The sequence below is a fragment of the Siphateles boraxobius genome, unplaced genomic scaffold, assembly GCF_051911475.1.
Source record: "Siphateles boraxobius isolate OS27281-9 unplaced genomic scaffold, OSU_SipBor_1 22, whole genome shotgun sequence".
NCBI classification, from domain to species: domain Eukaryota; kingdom Metazoa; phylum Chordata; class Actinopteri; order Cypriniformes; family Leuciscidae; genus Siphateles; species Siphateles boraxobius.
Genome location: NW_027508833.1, coordinates 16197681 through 16225615, shown reverse-complemented (window position 1 = coordinate 16225615; position 27935 = coordinate 16197681). Strand labels below are relative to the sequence as shown.

The following is a 27935-nucleotide window of genomic DNA, read 5'->3' as shown; positions in this document are numbered from 1 at the left end:
ATTTGATAACCTTTCTGGAGCGTCTATGACCTAATTTAATTAATAGCCTATCAATGATTCGCCAAATGATGATCATCATGCCTCTTGCGAATTTCTGCCTTTCAACCAATCAGATACGCGTATTTGGTGAACGTCAAGTTACGTGATTAATATTCAACTAGTTGTGCCTCCGCCATAGTAGTACTGTATCGTATTTATGCCCAGAGTCCGTTGAAGAATCGCGGGCGCGTCAGTGTCAGTCCTCAGATCAGTTGTAGAAGTTGTCCTGTCACCTACACTGAGTTTGCGGGAACTCTCCCAGAATCTGCGGTATATCAGGTAAATGTAGGACTTTACTGAACCCACCTTCACTTTTTGGCCGCAGTGAGCAATGAACTTTGTTATGCGAATTCTGTGTTTTTGTCCTGGCAGAAGCAAGTATAAAGTTGTATAATGTTTTCTTCTTTGTGTTCCTTTTTTTTCCTCACAGAGGCTTGTTAGTTTTGAATAAAAGGAAATAAAACTAGTTTCCAATGAAGAAGGCAGTGTTGTTTAGTTTGTGGGGTGGTGTTGTTACCCCTCATCTTGCCCAGACTTTTCAAAAGTTTGAGGAGACCACTGGCGTTTCAAGGTATGTGCATTTTATTTATTTATTTAAATTATTTAAATAAAACAATTTTATTTCGTTTTTATATTTTTTTAATAACTTAGCATTTTGATTTAAGAGTATATTTTATCAATATAACCATTAAAATAACTGGTTTAAAGGTATGTTTTTTTCTCTCTAGGGGTTTCATAAAGAATGTGAATGCAAAACTTGGCAGTGAGAATGCCTTGTATCGCTCAGAGAAAGGGAAAATCACCCTAACTCAGGTATGTAAAGTATGATTCATCATTTTAGTCAGTGTGCAATTCAGAATGTTTTACTACAGCAGAAAATGTATTTGTATGTCTGGCATTATATAACATGTATCCAGTCTGCTTTAGTGCAACAAAAATATTTGCTCATGTCATTGATTTCTGTTTACCTCTTGCAGATGATTTCTGAGTTTGAAGCTGACTGTCAGAAGATAGCGGCCGATCAGGGTCTGTCTTTACCTGACCAATTCTCTGCTCAGAAGCTTTTCAGTGTCATTAGTCAGGTAGAATTCAACAAGCCAGTTCTTGATGCTGCCGCCGTCCTTCGACACCACGGTATGCTGCTTTTGCATTGAGATGTGAGATATAAAGTTCTAAATACATGCCTTTTATTTTTTTCTACAGGGTTTGTTGATTTATCTTTAAAGGGATAGTTCACCAACAAATGAAAACTCTGTCATCACTTATCACCCTCATGTTGTAACTTGTATGAGTTGAGCACAAAAGAAATTATTATAAATAATGTTAGTAAGCAAACAGTTGACGGTAGCCATTGACTTCCATAGTAGAAAAAAAACAAAACTATGGAAGTCAAAGGCTACCGTCAACTTCTGCTTACCAACATTCTTCAAAATATCGCATTTTATGTTCAACAAAAGAAAGAAACTCATACAGGTTTGAAACAACATGAGGATGAGTAAATGATGATTAATTTTTGGGTAAACTATCCTTTTAACCAGAGGTGGACAGTAGTGAAGTATTTTTACTTTACTCAAGTACATTTTTCAAGTATCTGTACTTTATCAGTGTTTTTCTTTGAAAAACTTTTACTTCACAAAATTCCAAAGCATAATGTCATTAAAATAACACTCTGATAAAGTACAGACACTTGAAAAATGTATTTAAGCAGAGTAAAAATACTTCACTCTTGTCCACCTCTGCTTTTAAGGCATTGCTACAGGTGTCCTGGCCAATGTCTGGGTGGATGACACCCCTCAGAGAGATGCTATCGCTAGGATTCTCTCCGTTTTGGAAAGCCGCTTTGACCTGGTTTTGCGATCCTGCCATGCTGGTGTCAGAATCCCCGAGCCAGACATCTTTAACAATGCTCTTGAGAAACTTGCTGTTAAATCTGAAGAAGTAGGTGCAGTAAATTATTTCAGAAGGTCTGCAGTTGAAAATTGGCAGCAGATTCAAAGCCTGCTAGTTAAAGATGTAACCAAATGTTCTTTTAATTTACTTGTTTAAGGCAATCTGGCTGGATGTGGATGAAGAAAGCGTCAAGGCAGCTGAAGGTTTGGGAATAACATCTGTTCAAGTCAAGGACACCACTGAGGCTCTTAAGGAAATCCAGAAGCTTACAGGAATAGAGGTGATGAATTCTGACCCTAAACCACGTAATTCCCACTATGTTATTTGTTTAAAGCAATCTTATCGATAACCTCTCTATCTATATTTACTACACATGTGCGAGATGTTCTGCTCAACAGGTCACCAGTGAGCTCCAGCCACCCTTTTGTAATCCTGAAAATGTCTCTCATGGATATGTGAATATTAAGGTAATTTATAATGCTTATTTCTGTCATAATCGTGGCAAACGTTCGCTGACAATGTGCTATTTGACAGAAAGGGTCATGAAAAGGGTGTTCTTCTGTTTTTCAGCCTGGTGTGAAGATCCACTATGTGGACATGGGAGACGGACCACCTGTTCTCCTGTGCCATGGCTTCCCTGAGAGTTGGTTTTCCTGGAGGTATCAGGTGAGGAACGTCAACATTTCCAGCGGATGCAACATGAAATCGGCTTATTGTTGCGAGTCTGGCATAGCTTAATGGTCAAAGATCAGAGGTTGTAACCCACACACTCAAAAAGACAATAGTGTCATTGTTCCGCTCAAGTCAGTTCAGTTCAGTTCAATGACTGTGTAATGTTCATCAGTTATGAAACTATTTTAAACCATTCTAAATCTCTTGTTTAGGCACATTAGTGCTCATTATTACGATTTCTCAATATTAGTTCATTTTAGTTGTAATAATGGGTAATAATGTACTAATGGGATCTTATTGTAAAGCATTACCATTGTTTCTCATCAGATTCCAGCTTTGGCCGATGCTGGTTTCAGGGTTCTGGCTCTTGATATGAAGGGTTACGGTGACTCCACTGCGCCACCTGGTCAGTTATAATTATAATACAGTGTATCTCATGCTTTGATTTTTCTTGCCGGGCCAGTACCTGGACCATATGGTGAAAACGACTTCACCCTGGTGATGTATGCAGGACGTCTCTAATCATTTAATCCACTTAAAACATAACCCTGCAAGCTCTCGCTCGTCTGCCTTCACTTTTGAGTGCAACGTCCACAACTTAAAATCCAGTTAACAGCTGATGTCTCCGCTATATATTCTGTCTGTTACACTCGCATGTATGTCACATTACAGAAGAAAAGATCTGTCGCTACTTCCGTTTCCGCACAACTTTGAAGTAAAGACACTGCACTTTTTTAGAGGCAGTGTTCATCCTCTTTCAAAACTAATAAATAAAGTGTGGCATATCGCTGAACGCAGGGTTAAAAATGGCATTAACCTGTGGTTAAAAATACCAAGGTGAAGTATGAAAAGCCCTTTTTTGTACATAAACTTAGCTGGATACTTTATTTTTGCTCATTGTACATTTAAAATGCATAGTCTTTCCCAGGAATTTGTCAAGCTTAAGTGTTAAGGTTTTTTTTTAAAAGCATCCTGTGATCAAGGACGCTCAAGATATGGTAAATAAGCAATTCCGACTGGAAATTGTATTGCCTTGCCTTATGAACATAAGCAGTAATGTATAATAGGTTATGTTTTTTGATCTTTTTGACATTTTTACGCTTTGAGTACTGCTTGCTTTTTTTTTTTTTTACATCAGTTATGTCATGTTTTTTTATATTTGCAGGACAGGTTTGACTTTTGTTTGCAATCGCATTAAACCCTAAAAAGTCTAATTGATCTGTAAAGTATATTATATATACTCAATGCACGAGTTAATGCGCGAATAAGAGGAATCTATAAACTTCTGCTTAGAGTTTGTTTTAAGCATGTGCGTGCGAGTGGCGTGCACTACTTCCTCAAATGTTTTGCGTTCACTTTAAAAACAGCATGAATTTCCAAGTAACTGAAAAAATGCCTTAAGGGGTTCTAGCATTCTTGTTCCCTTTTGAATGCTGCTTCATCATACTGAGTGTGAAAACGAGCAGCATTGCTCTTCACCATGTGTCGGGTCACTTCTGTGATGGGGTTTGACGTTTAACTTTAATTGTGTGTGGAGTGCCTGGTTTGAACGAACAGATACGAGAGGCTGTGCTCCGTGCTGTATTTTGAACATATGCTCAATATAACATGATCTCAAGGCCTAATTGCATTTATAAAATGATTTCAATCCGATAAAAATATTAAGGACATTTTTCAACAGTTTTTTATTTAAGCATTTTAATAAGTGTCATCCTTCTGATAGAATATATACTGTAGTTAACATTAACTAACGTTTATTATTATTATTATCATATGAGAAGATACAGATCATAGAATAAGCTCTGTTTTATTCCCCTCTGTCTGTGCAGACATTGAGGAGTACTCTCAAGAACAGATCATGCTGGTAAGCAAATCTTTCCCATTAAAAATTTGATTAATCTAGATTAGATCTGTTATGTTTTACAAAATTGATAATTTTTTCTCTCCCTCGTGGCCTTTTAGGATTTGGTGACATTTTTGGATAAGATGGTATGTACTGTTTTTGCTTTCAGACACACATAAAATCACAGGATTATTGAGGAAGGCTACTTATTATTAGGCTTGGGCGGTATCCAAATTTTGATACCGTCAAACATCCTCCCTATTTTACCGGGGTATACGGTATTACCGTGACTAATTAAAAATTATGACATAAGGCTCAGACAGCGTCACCAAACTGTTGGCTTGTGCCTACACCGTTCAGAAACTGAATAGCAGATTGGGCAAAAAAAAATAAAAAAATAAATCAAGGCCAACCCGTGCACGTTGTGTCTGATCCCGGCTGACGGCATTAAATGTAATATGAGCCGGAGCCCTATTTAGACTCGACTATTTTTAATACGTGGGCCGTTATAATATGGTGGCACCAAATAATTTTTTAACCCAGGTGCTGAGGGGGTGGTAGATATAAATACTATTTATAAATGAGCAAAAATGGGACACTTAATAATATTTAATTATTTTAATTATGACAATTGTATTCATTTTATTAATTAATTTAAATTAAATTAACAAGCAACAAGCAAGAAGTGCATTTGTAAATCCGGCGTGTCCATTGATTTTTATTAATACAACTTTTCTGTCAGTGCTGCAAAGATTAAGTTGACGATCGCCATCCTCTAGTGTACGCGCATATATAGCGAGAAATGCAAATCATGGATTACATAATCAGAAGGTATAGGCTAGCCTTTTTCTTTTCGTTTTGAATTGTTTCGTTTAAAGAAATTGACGATTGATATCTCCGTAGTGAACGCGCCTATAGAGAGAAATGCACATCATGGATTAATCAGAGACTATGCTGCCTATATTTCTTTTCCTTTTGAATTGTTTCGTTTAAAGAAATCGACAAATCGCCATCTCCATAGTGAACGATAGAGAGATGCATTTCATGGATTAATTAATCAGAGAGTAGGCTAGCCTATTTCTTTTCGTTTTGAATAGTTTCGTTTAATTTGATGATCGCCCTTTTCCGTATGAACGCGCATAGAGAGAAATACACATCATGGATTAAATAATCAGCGAGTGGCCTATTTCTTTTCATTTTGAATTGTTTCGTTTAATGAAATTTCAAGCTTTATTTAGATATAGGCCTATCTGTCATGTCTGTGAGACATACACTGAGTTTCGGTTAATTTATGATGAGATTTCAATGCAAGTGACCGCGGCGCGCCAGCGCACGATCATGTCATGATTATGTTGTCTGCTATATTTGATTCTTATTTATTAAATCTAGGCAATTGGTTGATAAATTTTTTTTAAAATTAAGATACAATTTATACAAAACGAAATTCACTTTAAAGAAAGGCCTTTTACAAAATGAAACTTAATTAAGTGCTCAATGTCTGACTCCCGATGCATCCCATCTTACTCGGGCTGTTCAGTTTTCATTATCAACGTAAAAAAAATTACATTATAATATTTTAACAAATATAAACTAATGCGCTTATTTAACCCTTGTGCATTGTTCAAATTCACTACCCTTTCGTTATGTTAGTGGCTGAAAAAAGCCACTACTTTAAACTGCTGTAAAAATGTATCAGATAAATATTTTTTTCAAATTTTTTTGCATACATCTATTAATCCACCTCAGTCCTGATCAAAACTACTAATTTTTTTAAAAAAAATCTGGATTTTAACTCTTTAATTGCCAAATTCATAAATGATGTCACTGATTTGGGGGTGAAAAAAACACAAAACGATTGATTTTCAATATAAAATATGATTGTGGACTGGATTTTTTTTTACTTTTTATCACAGTCTTGGACATGTCAAAGATTAGAAACAACATTGGTTTTGAGGCATTGTTAGTTTTTGTGCAGCAACAGATATTAACTTTTTCTCCCTCATTTACTGTTCGTGGCTGTTTTTGCCCCATTGACTTCCATTATAACCACATTTTTTGATTGCAAAGCCATGACAACATATAATCATGCATTTTTGATTGTTGGTGGTTTTCCCTGTTGGGAAGAGGTCAAATTTGTAATTTTTACTGTTAATAACCAGGTGGCACCATTAACCCTTTATAGGCCTGTGCAAAAATAAAGCTTAGTTTCTGGCTTTTACATGGAGTGTAAAGCATGGCTTTTGCATGATTATGAAGTATAATAGCATATTAAAGTGTGCGTGTGTGTGTGAGTGTCAGTGAGTGTCAGTGTGAGAGAGAGTGTGAGAACTCACCTTGATGCGTCTGAGAAAATCAAAACATGCACCTCAACTCTCAGAACTACATAGAGTAAACAAAAACAAAGTAAGTCTAAGTGGCATTTGCTGCCTTTTGATGGTGAGAAATGCAGACTAAACAAAAACAAAGCAAGTGGATTTAAACACTTGCATTCAAGCCTGCTGGTCATTTGTCAGTTGATGGTGAGAGGAGCAGCATCATGAGTAAGCGCTTGACTTGTAGTGAAGTTTTAGACATAATTATGCAGCCTGACCCCTCCAGCGAGCTGCAGGATGAGATATTGTCTTCTGCCTCTGACACCACAGACTCAGGAGAGTCAGATCCTGATTTGGATGTGGCGCCCTCATCATCCTCTCTAGATTCCACTGAAGGTGAGGAGGATTCTGTGGATCCTGGATCTGGGTGGATTGGGAAAAACGGCGAGGTGTGGTATTCCACCAACATGGAGACAACACCCTTTCTACAGCCTGCCAGAGGCGTGACTCCAGGGCCGACGCGCTATGCCATCGCAAGGGTCCAGAGTGTGGATTCTGTGTTCAATCTGTTTTTTACGGAGGAAATGATTGACCTCATTGTCAGCATGACCAACCTCCATGGACGCCGCACTATGAGAAACTGGACCGTTGTGGACTCCACAGATCTCCATGCCTATATGGGGCTACTGATTTTGGCCGGCGTGTACAAGTCCAGAGGGGAGTCCACACGTTGCCTGTGGGATGATCGCAGTGGTCGTGCGATTTTTAGAGCCACCATGTCCCTCTCAAGATTCCATGAAATAAGCAGAGCTCTCCGTTTTGACGACAAGCTGCAGAGACCAGCTCGCCGTAGAGACGACAAGCTTGCCCCGATCAGATCCCTGTGGGAAATGTGGACGCATCGCCTTCCCCTCCTATTCAACCCTGGCAAAGATGTCACAGTGGATGAGCAGCTTGTGCCATTCAAAGGGAGATGCAGCTTTCGGCAGTACATACCAAAAAAACCAGCCAAATATGGACTCAAAATTTGGGTGACTGCTGATGTTGCCACATCCTATGCCTGGAGGTGTGACATTTACCTGGGTAAGATAGGTAATGCTGCAGAGGTGGGTCAGGGAAAGCGTGTTGCCATGGAGATGACAGAGGGACTCCAGGGCGTCACTGTCACTTGTGACAACTTTTTTACCACCTACTCACTTGCTCAGGAGCTTCTGCGGAAAAAAATAGCCTTGGTCGGGACGATCAGGAAGAATAAACCTGAGCTGCCACCCAACCTGGTGCAGGCTAAAGGACGGCCTGCCCTCTCCAGCGTTTTCGCCTTCACAAAGAACACCACGGCTGTGAGCTATGTTCCGAAACCGGGGAGGAATGTGCTCCTCATCAGCACAAGGCACCGCGAAGCAGTGGTGATGGAGGGACCAAAGAAGAAACCTGAGATTATTGCAGATTACAACCGCTGCAAGGGAGGTGTCGACAATCTAGACAAGGTATGTGCCATTACACATTTGTTACTACATGCATCCTATTCCTATTAACTTTTACTTGAATACATTTGCTTGTTAGAGATAATTTTAGGAGATACTGTTTGTGTTTTGCCAATGTCTGCATGATTATTCTCATTGTCATGTGCAGCTTCAAAAATACTTATTATGAAATCTGTACTTATTATTTTCTTGTTTTATATTTTTTATTTTTGTAGGTTGTCGGCACCTACAGCTGCAGAAGGAGGACCAATCGGTGGCCACAGGCGTTATTTTTCAATATGGTGGACGTCTCGGCATATAATGCTTTTGTCATCTTCACTGCTGTGGATCACACCTGGAACCAGGCAAAGCTCTTTCGGAGGAGGCTTTTCCTTGAAGAGCTGGGAAATTCTCTGGTCTCTGCCGCCATATTGAGGAGAGAGCGCCTCCTTCGCGCACCAGTTGCTGCTGCACTGGTGAGAGAAATTCAGTCTCCTGCAGCTGTCCCGCAAGACGTAAATCCACAGACCCCAGCAGACACCAGCAGCTCAGAAGTGAAGAGGGGGACATGCAAGTGCTGCACAGTACAAAAAAAAAGAACATTCAGCACTTGCATCCGTTGTGGTGGACACATATGCAAAGAGCACCAAGTGGTATGCTGCAAGTCCTGTTGGAATGACTGAAAATACACACACACAGAGTTTGTGGTTTGTTCAATTGTTTATTTCTTCATCCATCCTCAACTGTTGAACCATTGTTAAGTTTATTTGAAGTTGTTGTTGCATTTTGGTTCATAATAAAGTGTTCATAAATTTGATCAGATGCTGAGTGTTTTTTGGGTTTTTTTGCACAGGCCTATAAAGGGTTAATGGTGCCACCTGGTTATCAACAGTAAAAATTACAAATTTGACCTCTTCCCAACAGGGAAAACCACCAACAATCAAAAATGCATGATCATATGTTGTCATGGCTTTGCAATCAAAAAATGTGGTTATAATGGTAGTCAATGGGGCAAAAACAGCCACGAACAGTAAATGAGGGAGAAAAAGTTAAAATCTGTTGCTGCACAAAAACTAACAATGCCTCAAAACCAATGTTGTTTCTAATCTTTGACATGTCCAAGACTGTGATAAAAGGAAAAAAAAATCCAGTCTACAATTACATTTTATATTGAAAATAAGTCATTTTGTGTTGTTTTTTTCCCAAATCAGTGACATCATTTCTGAATTTGGCTATTAAAGAGTTAAAATCCTGTTTTTTTTTTAAAAAAAATAGTAGTTTTGAAAAGGACTGAGGTTGATTAATAGATTTATGCAAAAAAATGAAAAAGAAAAATGATCTGATACATTTTTACAGCAGTTTAAATTAGTGGCTTTTTTCAGCCACTAACATAACGAAAGGGTAGTGAATTTGCCCACAGTGTACTGTTGAGTTTTTGAAAAATTTCAAAGCATTTTCCCACAATATGTGTTAAAATAAGATTTGTCACCAAAAATCATTCCGTTTGCTGAAACACAGAAAAAGTTATGGACAAATTAAGACTCAAAAATACCCCATAGTGGCTGAAAAAAGCCACAACAGCACATAAGGGTTAATGAACTCGGGGCAAAATGCATCCTCGCAGCAGTGAGTGGGGGGTTGTTTCGGAGATGCGGCGTTAGGTTAGAGGTGTTTCCATCTCTCGCGGTCATCTTTTTTATTGCAACATTTACAAATTGCCTCGTCAGTATTTACCGCCTCTCCCTTCTCTCTCTCTCTCTTTCTCCTCCACACTGTCACTTGATGACAACTACATAAGCATTTTTAGGCATTGAATAAATTATATTTATATATTATATATAAGTGCCGGTAATGACGGTATTGAAACTGATACCGTTGCTATTTTAAGACCCCGCGGTATACGATATTACCGAAATACCGCCCAACCCTACTTATTATATAACAGAATATTGAAAAACCTAGCATGCAGGGCTGTGTCTTAGACATGTACTTAAAGGTTGAGTCTTGAGAACCGGTTCTAAATTTGAATTGGTTTACGTTAAAGTACGTTGGACATTCTTGAATGTCTGCATTCCTTTGAATAGCAGTCAGAATACAGAATAAAGTACTAAAATATACTGTACTGCTACTGAATCTATAGCGCCACAGCTATCTTAGCCTCACTCACTACAAGTCATTTATATTTATGTCCGGATCTCTACTTTCTGCATGCAAAAGGATTCTCAAGTGTAATCATATGGGCTACTGTCAAATGCAATTATATTTGTTTTGTAAATGTTTAATCTCTCAAAAAAACAGCAGTTCCCTTTCGTAGTCACTCCGAGTTACGTCGGATGACGACAAATGGGGGTTTCGCCTAGAAAGCCAATCATCTTTGTGTATTATAAAACGAGCCAATGGCGATGAAATGCCATGGCTCTGCGGAATTTGCATAGCGTCTCTCCGTCCCACCGCGTGGGTATAAAAGGAGAGACGCCGGCAAAGGCAGATCATGTTTTCGCTTCGGAGCCAAGAGCTTCTCTTCATTCCACAAGCCAAATCCTGAGTTTTCTGTGACATCATCTTCTTCGAGACGAGCGAACTCTCCGGTGTTGGTGTGACGGCGGTACCCAGCAAGTTTCACATTGCCTGCGATCTGAGCAGTGATCTGCCAGTCTGTGTGCTTCTCCCTGGTCGCCTCAGCATCGCTGAGTTTTTCCTCTCTAAAAGAGCTGCACGTGACACGTCTTTTTAAAGATGTCTCGCCCGTGTTCTTCTGGGTGCGGTCGATTCCTGTCTTCCTTTGATGGGCACAATCGCTGCTTTGCGTGTTTGGGCTTAGAGCACGCTAAAGCAGCGCTTGTGGATGACTCATGTTCCTTCTGTGGGAACATGGCCATCGCAACACTAAGGTCGAGACTCAATGATCTCATTCGAGAGAGAGTCCCCTCATCCACACCCCGATCTACATTCTCCACAAGAGGTGGTACTTCGGCTGGTGGACAGGGTGACTTGAGGGTGACGGTGTGGAACAATCCGACGATGCGTCCTCGGACCACGCCCCCCTCTACCGTGTTGCAACCCGCGAGCTCTGATGCCCCGCGTGTTTCATTCGGCGCTCCAAAGGAGGACTCGATGTCGATCGCGGCATCAAAAGGCAGGCAGGAGTCATCGGGAAGTGACGATGCGGCTGCGTTGCCTCCTTCTGGAGTACCAGCATTGCCCGTATCAGATCCCGAGATGACGGCCATGCTCTCCCGGGCCGCCGCGAGCATCGGGCTTGAGTGGAACCCTCCGCCCTGCGCTGAGCGCTCCCGGTTGGATTACTGGTTTTTGGGTGCGGCTGCCGCCTCACGGCCACAGCCAACCCCAATACCATTCTTCCAGGAAGTGCATGAGGAGCTGGCGAAGTCATGGAAGGCTCTCTTGACCTCCCGTGTACGTTTGTCAGCTTTCTCCGCCTTTACCCCCCTCGATGGGGCGGTCGCCCATGGGTACACTGGGATTCCCCCGGTTGAACGCTCTGTTGCCATGCAACTGTGTCCTCAGTGCGCTTCATCTCGTGGTATTCCTAAGCACCCGTCCAAGGCCTGTAGATTTTCGTCGACCCTCGTGGCGAGATCTCACAGAGCTGCAGGACAGGCGGCCGCCGCTCTGCATGCGATGAGCACCTTGCAGGTCTACCAGGCCCAGCTACTCAGAGATATGCACGAGGCGGGAACTGACCCAGGGCTCTTCGATGAGCTGCGTGCCGCCACTGACCTCGCTCTCCGAGCGACGAAAGTGGCCTCACGGCCAGGTGATGGGTCAGGTGATGGCCACCTCTGTGGTCCAGGACGGCCTGCTAAACGCCAGGCTAAGTGGCGCTCCTGAGACGGGCTGCTCAGTGATGGTGTCGGTTTTTCCCCAGGAGGTGGTTGCAGGCCCCCTCCTTCCCCCGGTGGACTCTGTCAGGACGCGGAGCATGACCGTGCCCCCGCTCCGGGCCGCTATGCCACCCACGCCCTGGGCCGGTCACTCCGCTTCACTGCCCCTCCGGGGGGACGTCTGTGGTTCCCTTGACCCCGCTGGTTCAGTTCCTGGCAGCTTGGTTAGAGCTCCCCAGCCTGTCCCGCTGGGTCGCCCGAACTATCAGGCTCGGCTATGCGATTCAGTTCGCACGGTCTCCTCCCCGCTTCAGGGGAGTTCGCTTCACTATGGTCGGTGGCAATGCCCCTATCATGAGAGCGGAGGTTGCTACCCTGCTGGCGAAGGGTGCAATCGAGACTGTCCCTCCAGCCGAGATGAAGTCAGGGTTCTACAACCCGTACTTCATTGTCCCCAAGAAGACCGGTGGGTTATGGCCGATCCTGGATCTGCGCGTCTTGAACCGCTCCCTTCACAGGCTGCCGTTCAAGATGCTCACAGCCAAACGCATTTTCGAATGCGTGCGGCCACAGGATTGGTTTGCAGCGATAGACCTGAAGGACGCCTACTTTCATGTCTCCATTTTACCTCGACACAGACCGTTTCTCCGGTTTGCTTTCGAGGGGCAGGCATACCAGTACACGGTTCTCCCATTCGGGTTGGCTCTGTCTCCTCGCGTCTTTACGAAGGTCGTTGAGGCAGCCCTTGTTCCCCTACGCGAACATGGGGTTCGCATCCTGAATTACCTCGACGACTGGCTAATATTAGCTCACTCTCGAGATCAGGTTTGCGAACACAGAGACTTAGTAGAGCCTTCGGGTCAACTGGGAGAAGAGCAAACTCTGCCCCGTGGAGAGGATCTCTTTTCTCGGTATGGAGATCGACTCATTGCGCACACTCATTGCTGACTTGTCTTCGACAGTTCGATGGCAAGAGTGCGGTCCCACTGAAATTGTTTCAGAGGCTCCTGGGGCATATGGCATCTGCAGCCGCGGCAACGCCGCTCGGATTGCTTCATATGAGACCGCTTCAGCTGTGGCTTCGCGATCGAGTCCCGAGGTGGGCATGGCATCATGGCACGCTCCGAGTCCCAGTGACTCCGACCTCCCGTCAGACCTTCACCCCGTGGAGGAACCTCAGTTTTCTACGGGCCGGAGTTCCCCTAGAACGAGTTTCCAGGCATGTTTTTGTCTCCACAGATGCCTCTTCCACGGGCTGGGGCGCCATGTGAAACGGACATGCTGCTGCGGGCTCCTGGACAGGACCCCAGCGCCTTCTGCATGTCAATTGCCTCGAGTTGCTGGCAGTACGCCTTGCCCTGCACCATTTTCGCACGTTGCTCATGGGTCAACACGTACTAGTCCGTTCAGACAATACCGCGACAGTAGCGTACATCAACCATCAGGGTGGTCTACGCTCCCGCCGTATATCGCAACTCGCACGCCACCTCCTCTTATGGAGTCAGAAGCACCTGAGGTCCCTTCGTGCTATCCACATTCCGGGAGATCGGAACTTTGCAGCCGACGAGCTGTCACGGTTCTGGCCTATCTCCGGCGAATGGCGACTCCATCCCCAGTCGGTCCAGCTGATTTGGGACCAGTTCGGGGACGCACAGATAGACCTGTTTGCCTCCCACGACTCATCCCATTGCTCCCTGTATTACTCCCTGTCCTAGGGCACCCTCGGCACGGATGCACTGACGCACAGCTGGACGCGGGGCCTACGCAAATATGCGTTTCCCCCAGTGAGCCTTCTCGCACAGACCTTGTGCAAGATCAAGGAGGACGAGGAGCGGGTCATTCTGGTTGCGCCGTACTGGCCCACCCGGACCTGGTTCTCCGAACTGATACTCCTCGCGACAGCACCTCCTTGGCCAATTCCTCTGAGGAAGGATCTCCTTTCTCAGAGACGGGAAGAGGCAGGTTTGAGTACCCTGCCACCAGCAGTGGCGGCTACCTTCACTTCCGCTAGAGTATCGTCCACGAGACATGTCTATGCGTTGAAGTGGAACCTCTTCGTCAACTGGTGCTCTTCTCGCCGAGAAGACCCCAGGAGATGCTCGGTCAGTGTCGTGCTTTCCTTCCTGCAAGATGGGCTGGAGCAAAGTCTATCTCCCTCCACCCTGAAGGTGTATGTAGCCGCTATCGCCGCATATCACGAAGCAGTGGAAGGTAAGTCTCTGGGGAAGCACGTCCTGATCGTCAGGTTCCTGAGAGGAGCGAGGAGATTGAATCCTCCTCGCCCTCCTCTCGTTCCCTCTTGGGACCTCTCAGTGGTGTTAATTGCCTTGCAGAGGGCTCCCTTTGAGCCTCTGCAATCAGTTGAGCTTAAGTTCCTGTCTATGAAGACAGCGCTCCTGGTTGCATTGGCCTCCATCAAGAGGGTAGGGTACCTGCACGCATCCTCCGTTGACGAAGCGTGCCTGGAATTCTGGCCTGGTCACTCTCACCCGGAGTGTGGCTTCCTCTTGGGCTCTAGCGCATGGCGCCTCGCTAACAGACATCTGTAGAGCTGCAGGCTGGGCGACACCCAACACATTCGCCAGATTTTATAATCTCCGAGTGGAGCCTGTGTCCTCTCGTGTACTCGCTTCAGTCAGCTAGTACTGGACCCGCTCAGGTGTCTTCGCTTGCTCGGCATTCCACTCCACGGACTGGATACGTGCGATATTCCTCAGGTGAGCTTTCCTCTCTGAAGCCCTGAGTTCCTCCAGCACTGTTGACGATGGCGCCAGTGTCTATTGCCTGTGCGTCGGCTAGGTGCCTCCGTGTGCATGGTTCCTCCCCTGAGTAACCCCCACATCTGTATTTCCACTGTAAGCCTCCTTGAGCATGTGTCTTTCCCTCGGCAAGCCACCTTGCCACTCCTGGAGTTGAAAGTTGCCACCCCTCGGGCTGGTCACTCCAGCGTTCCTCCATATGAAGCCCTCCGGCCATATGTGTGTTCTTAAGTCCTCCCTACGGGTAGGCATGCTGCGGTATATTTCCTCTGAGATATGCTTCCCAGTGTACCTTGGTATTCCTGTGTTAAGCAGTACTCCTTCGTCCGTGCCAGTATCACGACAGGGGGATCAGACTTTCGCAGGGCACTGGAAGACAGCTGTGAAGGTGGCGTGATTTCACAGGGACCCCCATTCGTCGTCATCCGACGTAAATCGGAGTGACTACGAAAGGGAACGTCTCGGTTACGTATGTAACCCTCGTTACGACGTTACGTCTCCCTGCCACTTCCGCTGTACCACTGGGTAGACGCCTGAGTTCAGTCTCGGCTCCTCAGCGAAGACATGATCTGCCTTTGCCGGCGTCTCTCCTTTTATACCCACGCGGTGGGGCGGAGATACGCTATGCAAATTCTGCAGACCCATGGCATTTCATCACCATTGGCTCGTTTTATAATACACAAAGATGATTGGCTTTCTAGGCGAAACCCCCATTCGTCGTCATCCGACGTAACGTCTCCGTCTCCCTACTCAGGGAACGAGGGTTACATATGTAACCGAGACGTTTTTTAGCACACATGTTATAAAACTGCTTCTGCCCTGATAACACTGATGGGTTTAGGGGCCATTTTCAAGACACCGTTTTATACTAAAAATGGAAAACTTTTTGTATGTTTTTTTGACCGCTGAGTCTGTTTTGTGAAACCGGTTCAGTTTATAGGCGTGTAATGTTTCTTTACAATGTTACATCGCCATCTACTGTCCTGGGATGTATAATACAGTGTTTTTAGTCATATTCGTGGATCCTTGTGAACGGGGATCATTTTTACATCATTGTTGTCTGTACACGAAAAACACACAGGAAAAACGTTTCTGTTTTTAGCATATCGTTGTTGTGTAAATTAGTTTTGTATAAATGTCAAGATATTCTCAATACATTTTCAGTTTTGTCCATTATCAGATCATTGAGCTCTGCTGTTTTGCACCTCTCAAAATAGAACAATGTGTTAAACTAATATAATGAACTGAGGTTAAATAACCCAGAGCAGTTACCCTTTTTCAGTCCATTTTACAGTACAGTGTTCATGTTGACTTCAGCTTGAGCGAATGTGTGAGCAAAGTGTTAAAGTGGCGTTGCACATTATTCCCCGAGTTTATTAAAAGTATCACAAAGCCATGTGTGGCAGCAGAACTGAGAGACCTCATCAAATGAATGAGACTATATGAGGATCTCTACTTTCAGCATGCAAAAGGAAGTGTAATCATATACTGTAAAATTAAATTGCATGTTTTGTAAATGTTTAATCTTGCAAAAAAAAAACAACAGCAGTTTTTTTTTAGCACATATCATGATATATAACTGCTTCTGCTCAGATAACACTGACGGGTTTAGGGGTGTCTAACTGACTTTTTTTTTTTTGGGAGTTGGTTCACAATCTCTGTTGAACAGACCAGGCTGTAATGCAGATAGCACCTGATTTGCAAGTGTTTGTGCTAAAAACACTGTGTGCAAAAGTGGAGCAACTGTTCAGTGAATTTGTCTTGAAATGCATGCATAAGTTTTGCTGGTCTTTTCTGATTTTGCTTTTGATTTATTTGAAGGAATATCAAAATATCTTTCTGCTCCGCAGGGCATCCCTCAGGTCACTCTGGTGGGCCACGACTGGGGCGGCTCTCTGGTGTGGAACATGGCTCAGTATCATCCTGAGAGAGTGAGGTATTACATGTCAAGCAGAGAATCGTTAACAAAATAGTTAAAGAATATATGTCATCATATTGTTGTGCACATTAAACAGACAATAGGCTTGTTTGAGATGAGCAAAATCTGCGCAGAACCGATCACCGGTTATCAGCGCGTAATGCATGCCGGTTAGAGATGTGTCCGAGTGCGGTCCGCCTTGCTCTGATGTCATGCTGACGTGTGTCAAAAAGCTCTCGCGAGCGCAAGGCGTACGTGTCGGATTCTGCAGTCGCGCGCAGTTGCTCTCCACCGACTGCGCTGATCAAAAGCATGATGGGAAACGACTTGCTGACGACACAGCTTAATGTTGATTGGTTTAAACAACCGTGATGTATTGTTCTCTTTTAAAATGTTTGATTTTAAAACTCGGATATCATGTTTTGTGTGTATATGTTATGTGTGAATATTCCCAAACTCTCGGACAGTGCGATCTCTATGGGTTATGCAATGTTATTTTATTATAAAAACAAAAAAACACATAGCCTATGTCTGTATTAAAGAAAATATGATTGATAAACACTTATTTGGAATGGAATTAAATAATAAGTACTTTGGGTGTCTTGTTCATTATATTTATTTTCATATAAAAGCAACAGAACTTAAATTACATCCAGTTTATTAGCAAGACTGTGCACGAGCGTGAATCCCACGATATCCATCATTGATCTCGCAGGTGTCAGATCCACTGCGAGAAGCGAGAACTGTCCGGCTTGCCTGCGCTTTTTTCACTCCTCCTCTCACTGCAGCCGCCTACTCTCGACTACATTTCAGGCGAGGCAAGGCGCATCTCAAACAAGCCTATTCACACTTTTGCTTCCCATGCTAACCATTTACTTTTGACATGCAGGGCTGTGGCGTCTCTCAACACACCCCTTTTCCCTGTGGATCCCAAAACAAATCCAATGGAGAAGCTCAAGGCCGTGCCAATCTTTGATTACCAGATATATTTTCAGAAGCCTGTGAGTAATATCACCATTGAATTATTTGATGTTCATTCTATATATATATATATATTACAAATAATATTAACATTATAATATATTTAACATGAAGATGTATTTTTATTAACTAACATTAAAAAAAAAGATAAAAAAAAAAAATACTGTTACAAAAGTATTGCTCATTGTGGGACCTAACTAATGGGACCTTACAGTAAAATTATACCATTTATATGTATTTCTGCATACAAATATTCTTATTGTTTGTATCAGGGTGTTGCAGAGGCTGAATTCGCGAAAAACCTTGAACGAACCTTCAAACTGATGTTCTTTGCAAGTACTGAGATTGTAAGTTTCATACTGTAGTTTATTTTAACGTTAATTCAATTTATTTCATTAGAGTTAATATAAAGCAGAGAAAGAACCTTCCTGTAGCTCTTATCCAAACAATGACAGTTTATAGTGATCATGTCTCTTAAGCTCCAAACAGGAAAAAACACCTTAAAAGTGTCTTGACATATGCACTATATTCCTATAAGCCTAATGATAGCATTGTCCCAGTAATTTGTGTGTGTGTGTGTGTGTGTGTGAGTAAAATGATCCTTTAAAGGGGGTTCTTGGCTCAAAAATTATGTTCTACCTGTGAGTATATATGATGTTAGAACTAGATTTCTCCAAGACCATAATCTTGCTAGGATCTTAATATGTGGTTCAAAAGAGCCATTATAATTCATGTTGCACTAGGAAACATCTTGCCTGAGCAGGAATCTTGTGCACAAGATCTGAAGTGATACGGTTATCTGTTCGAAATTTACATTGCTTATCACCGGCATCGAAAAGCCAGTGCTGATGGGGATCAAAGAGCCGAGCCTTGCGGTTGGCGCTGAATGACCCAGCATCTTAATGAGGGCCACATAAAGGGCTCTCATCTGGGACTCTGATCCTGGAGTAATGAATCACAAACAGCCGGCCGGCCATCACTCAGGCACAGGTCGCACACGCCGCATCGTAATGACTGCGGTGTCGGGGCAGACGGGGATCTCTAGACACAACCCCCTTCTGCTGCACATCTCAGCCATAAAACGTAGAAATCACCGCGGAGGAGGAGAGCTGCACGTCAGCCGAGACACTAAGCCAAGCCAATAATTGCATTCACACGTATCAATGCCGTTTATCCAACAAAGAGCCATGTTATTTCTGCTAAACTGTAAAAAGTGAATACCTTTTATTTTTTTGATGTGGTCAATTTGTAAAGAAAGACTACACGCCTGCACACATACTCAAACTTGCATAGCTATAGACTAAACACGTAATATGCATGTGCACGCTGTCAGCGTTTTTACAGATTCGCGTTTTTGAAGCTGACGCGGAGATGATAACTTTTTAAAAAAAGATTCAACGCTTGCACCTTGGAACCTATTTCATGGTTTGCGTTCTCGAGACACCAGGCGCTGTTGTTGTGCGAATGAGCGGCCGGATCACATTAAAGGTTTTCTGTTAGTTAATAACTAATGATCTTTGCAATGGGAAGTCAATCAATCAAAACTAACTTTAGCTAGACAATAACTTTATTCTAGAGCTGCTGTAAAGCCAAAACAATCTCTGTTACTTTAATTTCCTATTATCATTGTAAAGCTGCTTTGAAACAATCTATATTGTTAAAAGCGCTAAATAAATGAAGGTGACGACTTTTATTTTCAGTGTCAAATATTAAGATTTATTTTGTAAAGACTTATTTTGTATTTCGATGGTTGCTAGTGTGTTGTAATGTGGTCTTTGTAAAATTCTGATCTGTATATATCCAAGCCTGATTTTGTTTTAGGCAGGACCTGAGACCTGAGTATATTGGGCGATATAGTAATGTGCTATAAACAAAACTCTCAGAAAACATTAGCAACATCCTGGCCAATTAAGTTATTGTAATCTAATACTATTAAAAATGTAGTTAATTGGAATAGAGCTGAAATATTACATTCAAAATATGAATAAATAATATAGTAGTATAAATTCTAAACACTGGCAACCAGTGGTGGACAGTAACGAAGTATTTTTACTTTGTTACTATACTTAGCAAATTGTACTGAACGATTCATACATTGGAGTCTTGAGTCAATAACTTACTGATTCAAATGATCTGGTCAGAGCGAGTCTCCGGTTAACAATTCACTGAATTCACAAGTCTGACTCAAAATGTGCCAAGAACGGGAGATCCTCGGAGCTTGAGTGCGCAACTGATGGTGCGATTAAGTTAATAAAGGGTTAGTTCACCCAACAATTTTAATTATCCCATCGTTTACTCACCCTCAAGCCATCCTAGGTGTATATGACTTTCTTCTTTCAGCCAAACACAATAGGAGTTTTATTAAAAAATATCCTTGCTCTTCAAAGCGCATCCATCCATCCATCATAAAAGTAATCCATACGGCTCCAGGTTGTTAATAAATGCCTTCTGAAGTGATGTGTTCTTGTAAGAAAAATATCCATATTAATAACTTTATGAACTATAATCACTAGCTTCCAGTAATGGCCGTACGTGAGTTGAACAATTTAAGTCCATTGCAGGAAATGCTTGAATGTGCACATGTTCAAATTTGTGTATTACCATCTGGGTAGGTTCTAGGTAAAAAGTAAACTAGGTAGGGTAGGCAAAGTTTTTCATATACATTATAAACATTATACTGGTTGAAAGGCAACCACCTGCAATATCTTCTCTCTTATAATCTGCAGGATAAATTTCCCAAGTTTAACACTGCTGGAGTCTGCCAGAGAGGTAAGAAAGTACATCAAACTATGACTAACATTTGGAATTCGTATTAGTTGATGAACAATGGAGAGTAATTGGCAGCATCATTTGCTTCAGCAATTAAAATCGCTTCTGATATTCAGTCAGCTTCGGATTTGGCTTCATGTTTTTGTATTGAGAAATGAATGCAAGTTTGATTCGAGTCGCACTCGAGAAGAATGGTAAAAACTGTTTGTGCACAGAGCCTCACAAGCCTGCATGAATGCACTGTCCTTATCGTTGTTGTCCTTGTTTATCAGGTGGATTGTTTGTGGGGTCGCCTGATGATCCGCCCCGCAGTGCTATTCTGAGCGATTCTGCTCTCCAGTACTACGTTCAGCAGTACACCAAGAGCGGCTTCAGGTACACTGACAAAATGGGCTCCAAAATGGGTATTTGTGTGTGTGTGTGTGTTCTTATGCAAACATGATTTACTAAAGTAGGACATGTTAGTCCTGGAACAACCCTTACCAGACTATCATTTACATCAGATTTTAAGCGGCACTTATTGTAATGTTAGAGGTTATGATTGATATCAATGGTCCAATAAAGGATATTGCTCAAGGCAATTGGATATTGCTATTCGTGAACGAGCTGATTCTCTTCAATTAACCGGTAAAATCATTTTACAAATCGCACTGAACGATTCATTAATGAATTGGACTGATCTGATTGCATCTATTCTTGAGTCAACAACTCAACTCAACAACTGATTCAAATGATCCTCAAAAGTCTTCAGTAGTGGGCAAGAGTGATGTCTAGAGGGGATGTTTGCTTGTTATGTCCCTACACTGGGCTCGTTTGCTGCGGTCCGTGCACGATTGTTCCCTGCGCCCGGTTATGGTTTCAGACTCAACTGGATTCTATGATTTTTTATTGCGTTTGCGTGCATCTTATGTCACCGCAAGCGTGCACGGCGTATGATAGAAAACAGAATGCGGGTCAATATATTGTGTTTTTTTATTAATTTCGATGCTATTATGCGCAGCTGAACAACGCAACAACACAGGTTTACTGTGTGTGTTAAGCATAAGGTGGCTTTCTGCTGCATGTAAACAAACTCTTTTGAGGAGACAGTGAATTTCCATTAATTTGTTGCCCTGATTCCACGCGCTATGCTCGAATACACTGCAGGTTCACTCTTGCTCGTATCCAAGGTAAATCATCAACACTATCAGCCCTTACATGTGTTTTATTTAACTAAGTACATCATAAACAGCTAAAACGCATGCGCAGGTCACTTTACTTCCTGAACAAGTGCGCACCCGAGTCCATGTTGTTTTCACATTCACTGTTTGAGTGCAACCGAACTCAGACCACCTCCTCCAGGTAGTCTCGGGTTCAGTATCCCAGTGCGCAGTGCGCACCCGGGTCCACATGACAGCGTTCACATTAGCGATTTTTCATGAGACTTAGTCATCGCAATATTCTTACAAAATTATTATTTACAAATTATTATTAATATTTAAATAAAAGGTGAAGATGTCAGTTTTGGCATCTCTGAATGTGTTACAGCAAGTCTAAATAGGTTTAGATAGTATGAGATTTCAGATGTTGAATTTCAGCTTTTTCCACACAAAAAGTTATTTTGTGTTTATTGTTGATACTAAGAAGAAAGAAAATCATATGGGTTTGGAAAGACAGAATTTTTATTTCTATCTGTGAAATTTTAGGCATTGCTAATATATGCATGCTCACGCACCTGGTGGATGACATGTTGTCACTGAGGGTCTTGTTTTGTCCCAGGGGTCCTCTGAACTGGTACCGTAATGGGGAGAGGAACTGGCGTTGGATGAGTTCCAGGCCAAGGGGCAAGGCAAGTGTCCTCACCGTCCTCCGGCTCTCTGCCAGCAGACCAGATCTCTGACACCATCACTGTCAGAAATACCCTAGTGCCCCTTATTCCAGCATACACACCACATCCAGGCCTGAGGGGTGCAGATGGTGTCTGTTCCCTGTTCCCTTTGCCCCAACATCTGCCCCTCTGTGACTTGAGCTCAAGTGTTTTAACTCATAAATGTGCATCTTTATTAGGTTGGGGAATTAACAACTGATTCTTCCTCATTTGTTTTATTTGCATATGCAGCATGAAACAACTTTTGAAAATCAATCAAACTTGATATGCCTTATGAAATTATTATTTTCCGCATATGCCAGCCGATTCTAATGATAATGGTAAAGGATTTATCCGGGTTATATTCCACCCCAAAATCAAAGGGGGAATACTGTATATATATATATATATATATATATAAAATTGTTTTTTTTTTTTTTTGAGAAAATAAGAAAATAAGAAAATTAAGCCCAACATAAGAAAATCTTAATGGAGCATAGGCTTCATTTTCTTAATGCATAAAACACAATATATTGCACAAATTTATTTGAATGAAGTTGGTGCATTGTTTTTCATTCATTTCCTTAAGACATAATTTAAAATGCTTCTGCCCTCACAGATCATGATGCCAGCTTTAATGGTGACCGCAGGAAAGGACCCTGTTCTTCTGCCAGTCTTTGCCAAAGGCATGGAGAACCTGGTGAGACAGCTTTTGTTATTTTTTCATTACGTTAATTCTGCGTTCACAGCATGTCGGAATTAACACAACAGATGTTTATGTCCACAGACTCACAAATTATTAGCGTCTATAGCAGTTTTAGAATTACGAGACAAAGACGTAAATTGTGGCGATTCCGACACTTGCTTAAACGCAGTGAGATTACATGTGTGATGTCATTCAGTAAACTGGATGTCTTGGATGTTTCCTGTTTGAAGGTCCCCAACCTCACCAGAGGCCACATTGAGGAGTGTGGACACTGGACTCAGATGGAGAGGTGAGGGTCACTAGAAACTGATGTTTGTGCTCGTTCACCCACAATTTTTTTTAATGTCATTTCCTGAAGGATGATGTAATTGAGGAACTGGCTTTTATTAGTTTAAGGGTTTAAAAAAAAAAGATGGAAAATGATATTGAGAACACGGGGGGTGGGGGTGGGGGGGTGGACTAGGAATTGATCGCCAGTTCAAACAATATTCCCTTGAAAGTTTTGTTAGAAACATTTTATTTGAAGGGAAAAACAAAACAAAAAAACAATCTTAATAAAAAGTTTATTTTAAAAGTAGCATCGCTTTAATTCAAAGTAGTGCAATTGTTAAATATTCACACTTGTGATTGCCTGTGAAAAATACTATGATTGGCATCTTTATAAATTGACTTCATATTATCCACTATGTGAAGGCATTAAATGTTATGGGGATATAAAAATGTACTGCATAACAAGAATGACTTTTTACAGATATATTGACATTAAACATAATCAAACACTCATATAGCATCAAGTTACATGCCAGAACGGCTCTAAAATTACAGGGTGCTGCTGTTTAAATGTCAGCAAGGAATCAGGAAACAAAATAATTGATAGACTATCTGACCTTTAATACTTTAGTTCTCTCTTGTGTAATAATTGATAGAACAAAAAAGGTTAATACAATGCCAGGTTAGGTTAGCTGGCTCACGTGGGTAATGCATGTTTGAATCTTCATCCTTCTCCTCATCAGTCTCTCAGATCAAATGCTACACTCATTTCAGTAGTAAATACTTTGTATATGATTGTATATGATCACATGATTCAATGATATTATATCATACACCTTGTACCAGGTAATTGTCATGAAAATGGACAAGGACGCATATTGCATCAGTTATATTTCACCTAAAAAAAATGTTATCATTAAAATGTTATGCTTTGTGACAAGGGTATAATAGTTAAAAAAGAAAAACTTTTCTTGGTTGAAATAAAATAAACTTTAAACTTTAACTTTAAAATAAAATGGTTTTATTATATAAATATAATTAAGTTACATTTATTTTATTTCAGCTAGTTGCCTTGCTAAAGAAACATTTTTCATTTTCATATATGATGTACAAAAATAACTAAAGCTAAAAAAAATGTAAAAACTATATAGACATTTAAATAAAAATGATAACACTCAAAATGACTAAACTTTAAAATTAAAACAAAAAAATGAACATTCAAAATTAATAAAAACTATAAGTATCTCAATGATACTGAAATATCAGTGCTGTGACATTTTCACAAAAAATGATCCTAAAATAGGCTTATTTGTGTATAGATATTTATTTGTTATCCTTTTTATGTGTATGAAATATGACCTAGACATGTTTTTGTCATGTTAAAACCTTGGAGATGTATATCAACAACACACTGCATTGTGTTGAAAGCATGTTCAGAATGTCAATTCAACATATATATATATATATATATATTATATATATGACATTTTCTGACAGACAGATTATTTTCATTGTTATTTATAAGCCTTTTAGAGCTTCTTTTTTGGCGTTACACCAGCCCGTAGCATTTAAGACTACTAAAATGAAGGGAGACCAGCACTCTTTACACTTTACCATTCAGGTTTTTTTTTTCGAGGAGAGAGTTTACAATCAAGACTGGTGTAGGCATTTGGTTCTAAATGAAGGATAGATGGAATACAGGGTTTCTATCATTGAACAGGGTCAGGCCAGGTTTAGCGATTGAACAACACCATCACCTCGGTCAACCAACCAATCACATAAATAACAGTAACGTGACACTGATAGGAACATCCAGCTCACCCCAAGGTTAAACAACTATATAGAGAAAAACATTGCTCATTTACCATGATTTAAAGGTACAAATCCCAAAACACTAGAAGTTAAATCTAATAATGCAGGACGAATCTCACAGAATCTGTCACAAACCCATCAGGTCACATTTCACCCCTTAATCAACAGAAAGAAATTGTTGCATATTATAGGCTTTTATAATAAGGGGCTTCAGTAGTGGAATTTGAATGCTATGTTTCTAAATAACTGACCTGTTTACAATGCATTTCCACAAAGTCGTTTTTTTGTAAAACAGTTTTACTAAAAATTAGCCACAGTGTTGGTCGAAGGGTGAAATGCAACTTACACACTTTTTGAAGTGTGAAAAATGGCTGGAACAGTTAGCAGAAAGGTCAAAAATGGAAACCAAATCTAACCACCAACTGCTCTTTCCATTCAGGGCATGGTGTGACTGCCTTTTAAAGCTTTATCCAGTTAAACTGGGCCATTTTAGATCAGATTTAGGTATCTTCTGTTTTTCACAACAACAAATTAAGTCACATGGGCCTATACTTGACTGTGGAAAAACTTGACAGAAAAGAAAATTATTTTTGCTGTGTGAATGTGTCTTCTGAAACATAACGGTTATGTCCTTGTCATGGTTGTTAATGTGCATCTAATTACCCGTCCTAATATCAGAGCAGACCGCGATTCAACAGTCCTCTCCACAATGAGCCGAGGGCTCGACAACTCAACGTCATGCAGCCGTAAATCATTTTAATACCTCTTGACCCGTCCACCTCTCCACCCTCCACCGAACTTCAGCAATCAATAGATGAAGCTTGCCGGTTCAGAACGTCAGCGTTCATTTTCGATGTGATGTGACCTCCGTGACCGTCTCTGAACTTACACACGGGTCAGAGTGTTTTTTCTCTTGTGCAGTTGGTTTGTGGTTAATATCTTTTACAATTGAAGATCTCATAAAAAAAAAAAAAAGCAAGAGTTAATTGAACCTTTAGACAAAAAAAAAACTTGGCATATGTTTTTTTTTGAGTATCATATTTGATACATCAGGCTTTTATGGCTCATTTAAAGGTGCTCTACGCGATGTCACACGTTTTTTAGGCCAAAACTTTTTCGTCACATACAGCAAACGTCTCCTCACTATCCGCTAGCTTGCCTGTCCCCTGAACACACTGTAAAAAGACGCAGTCTCTGCAGACACCCCAGGCTCCACAAAGGGCAACAAAAACAAACTGGAGCTAACCCACACCACGAAACATAACAAACTGTTCCAGCCAATAACGGATATTTAGGGGTGGGTTTAGGGGGTTAGTGCGGATGAGGAGGGAGGGAGGGTCTAGCTAGCCTCCGTTTTGTTTGACAATACTTCGAACGTCAACGAGAAGTGACGTCCCCCAACAACGCTTAGAGCACCTTTAATGTGATATAAAAGAATATGGAGCACATACTTGTGAAGGAGAAAACACCTGTTTTTTCAGAGGCCCAAACTGAGCAAAAGTATGCAATTGAATGCAGTTGCTGAAATTTATGACCAAAAAGTAAGATGAAATTCTGATAGATTGTAATGTAAATCAAAGAAATCTTTGTAACAGACTACTTGCATAAATGCATATAAATGGCAGTTGTCACTCTATCTCCTAATAATATTTCTTATGTAGATGATATTTAAGTGCTTAGTTTTAACACATAATATAATGCAATACAATGATGATTATCCTCAAAAGCCTGATGCATGAAACAGTTAAACATAATTATACAAACATCATTATTGAGAAAAATCAAGTAAATCTAAGATGCTTTGGTCCAGTAAGTGTTCACCTTAAAATATTACAATATATTATACATTACAATATAAAAGTTATTCTTCTGTTTACTTAATGAAAATAGTAAAGATTTCACAGCAAAAAGACACTAGCTGAAGGTGGACGTTTTTACACTTTTTTTTAGCAAGTAAAAGCCTTTTAGTATTAACTAATATCAACCAGACAATGTAATTTAAAGCATGTAGCAGACCGAGTATGAATATATTTCACATTTTGTGTGCGCAGCATCTGTCACTATGGCACAGGTTTTTCATCAAAGTTTATATCATGTTGATAATTTAGAGGCCTTAGAAATGTACGTAACACAAATGATACAGTAGGCTTTACAGGGTTAATGATTTGTTAAAATCTCTAACCCTTAGCATGAGCTATAGTAATAGAAAGCATCACTAATTATTTTAATGCCATAGTCATTTCTGGTTCTATCACATGATCCAATTAGTCCAATCTCTTCCCTTTTCTCTCTTCAGGCCTGCAGAGCTCAATAAAATCCTCATCTCCTGGCTGAAGGAAACACACGAGAAAACCTCAATCCCTGTTCATCCCAAGTTATGAGACGATCGTCCTGATTTCACTATATGCGGGTGAATGAACCGACTCGGCTAGTGCACTAATGTCCAGGCTTGCTGATTGCATAATAATAGTCCATTGTCATTTGAGTGAATTTCAGTAGTCCTCTGTCTGCTTTACATTATGTAGTCTTTTGTAATACACTGTAATAATGAAGATTTTCTTAAGGCAGTGTCTATTTATACTGTGCAAATATTTCACCTTTTTTATGAACAACATCTGTCACTGTCACAGAGTCTAAACAAGATGTTTATATTTGATGCAAACAGTATCTGCATCTGTTAATAGACACTGCCGTTTTTTGAACCTAATATTGATAAATCAAATTTTATTATGAATAGTTTTTTTTAACAGCTTTGCTAACAAAAATCAATAAATAATCCTTTGCTTTGTAAAAAAGTGAATACGAGATTT

The 27935-nt window shown here is 41.1% G+C and overlaps 1 protein-coding gene across 2 annotated transcripts; it reads left to right on the top strand.

Annotated features, from left to right (window-relative positions):
• Positions 1–154: 154 nt before the first annotated feature.
• ephx2 (epoxide hydrolase 2, cytoplasmic) lies at positions 155–27920 on the top strand. 2 transcript variants are annotated; one of them, XM_077238735.1, is made up of 20 exons: positions 155–318; positions 470–610; positions 768–852; positions 1017–1173; positions 1787–1977; positions 2087–2209; positions 2328–2396; positions 2500–2595; positions 2929–3007; positions 4431–4465; positions 4564–4590; positions 16674–16759; positions 17631–17742; positions 17995–18069; positions 20449–20491; positions 20764–20866; positions 22250–22319; positions 22957–23037; positions 23274–23332; positions 27422–27920. In XM_077238735.1, the coding sequence occupies exons 2-20, from the start codon at positions 513–515 to the stop codon at positions 27504–27506; spliced, it is 1674 nt and encodes a 557-aa protein (XP_077094850.1). In that variant the 5' UTR covers positions 155–318; positions 470–512; the 3' UTR covers positions 27507–27920. The 2 variants fall into 2 exon arrangements, 1 of the variants encoding a protein (XP_077094850.1); XR_013206604.1 differs by lacking the exons at positions 22250–22319; positions 27422–27920 and having other exon boundaries at positions 161–318; positions 23274–23331.
• Positions 27921–27935: the final 15 nt, after the last annotated feature.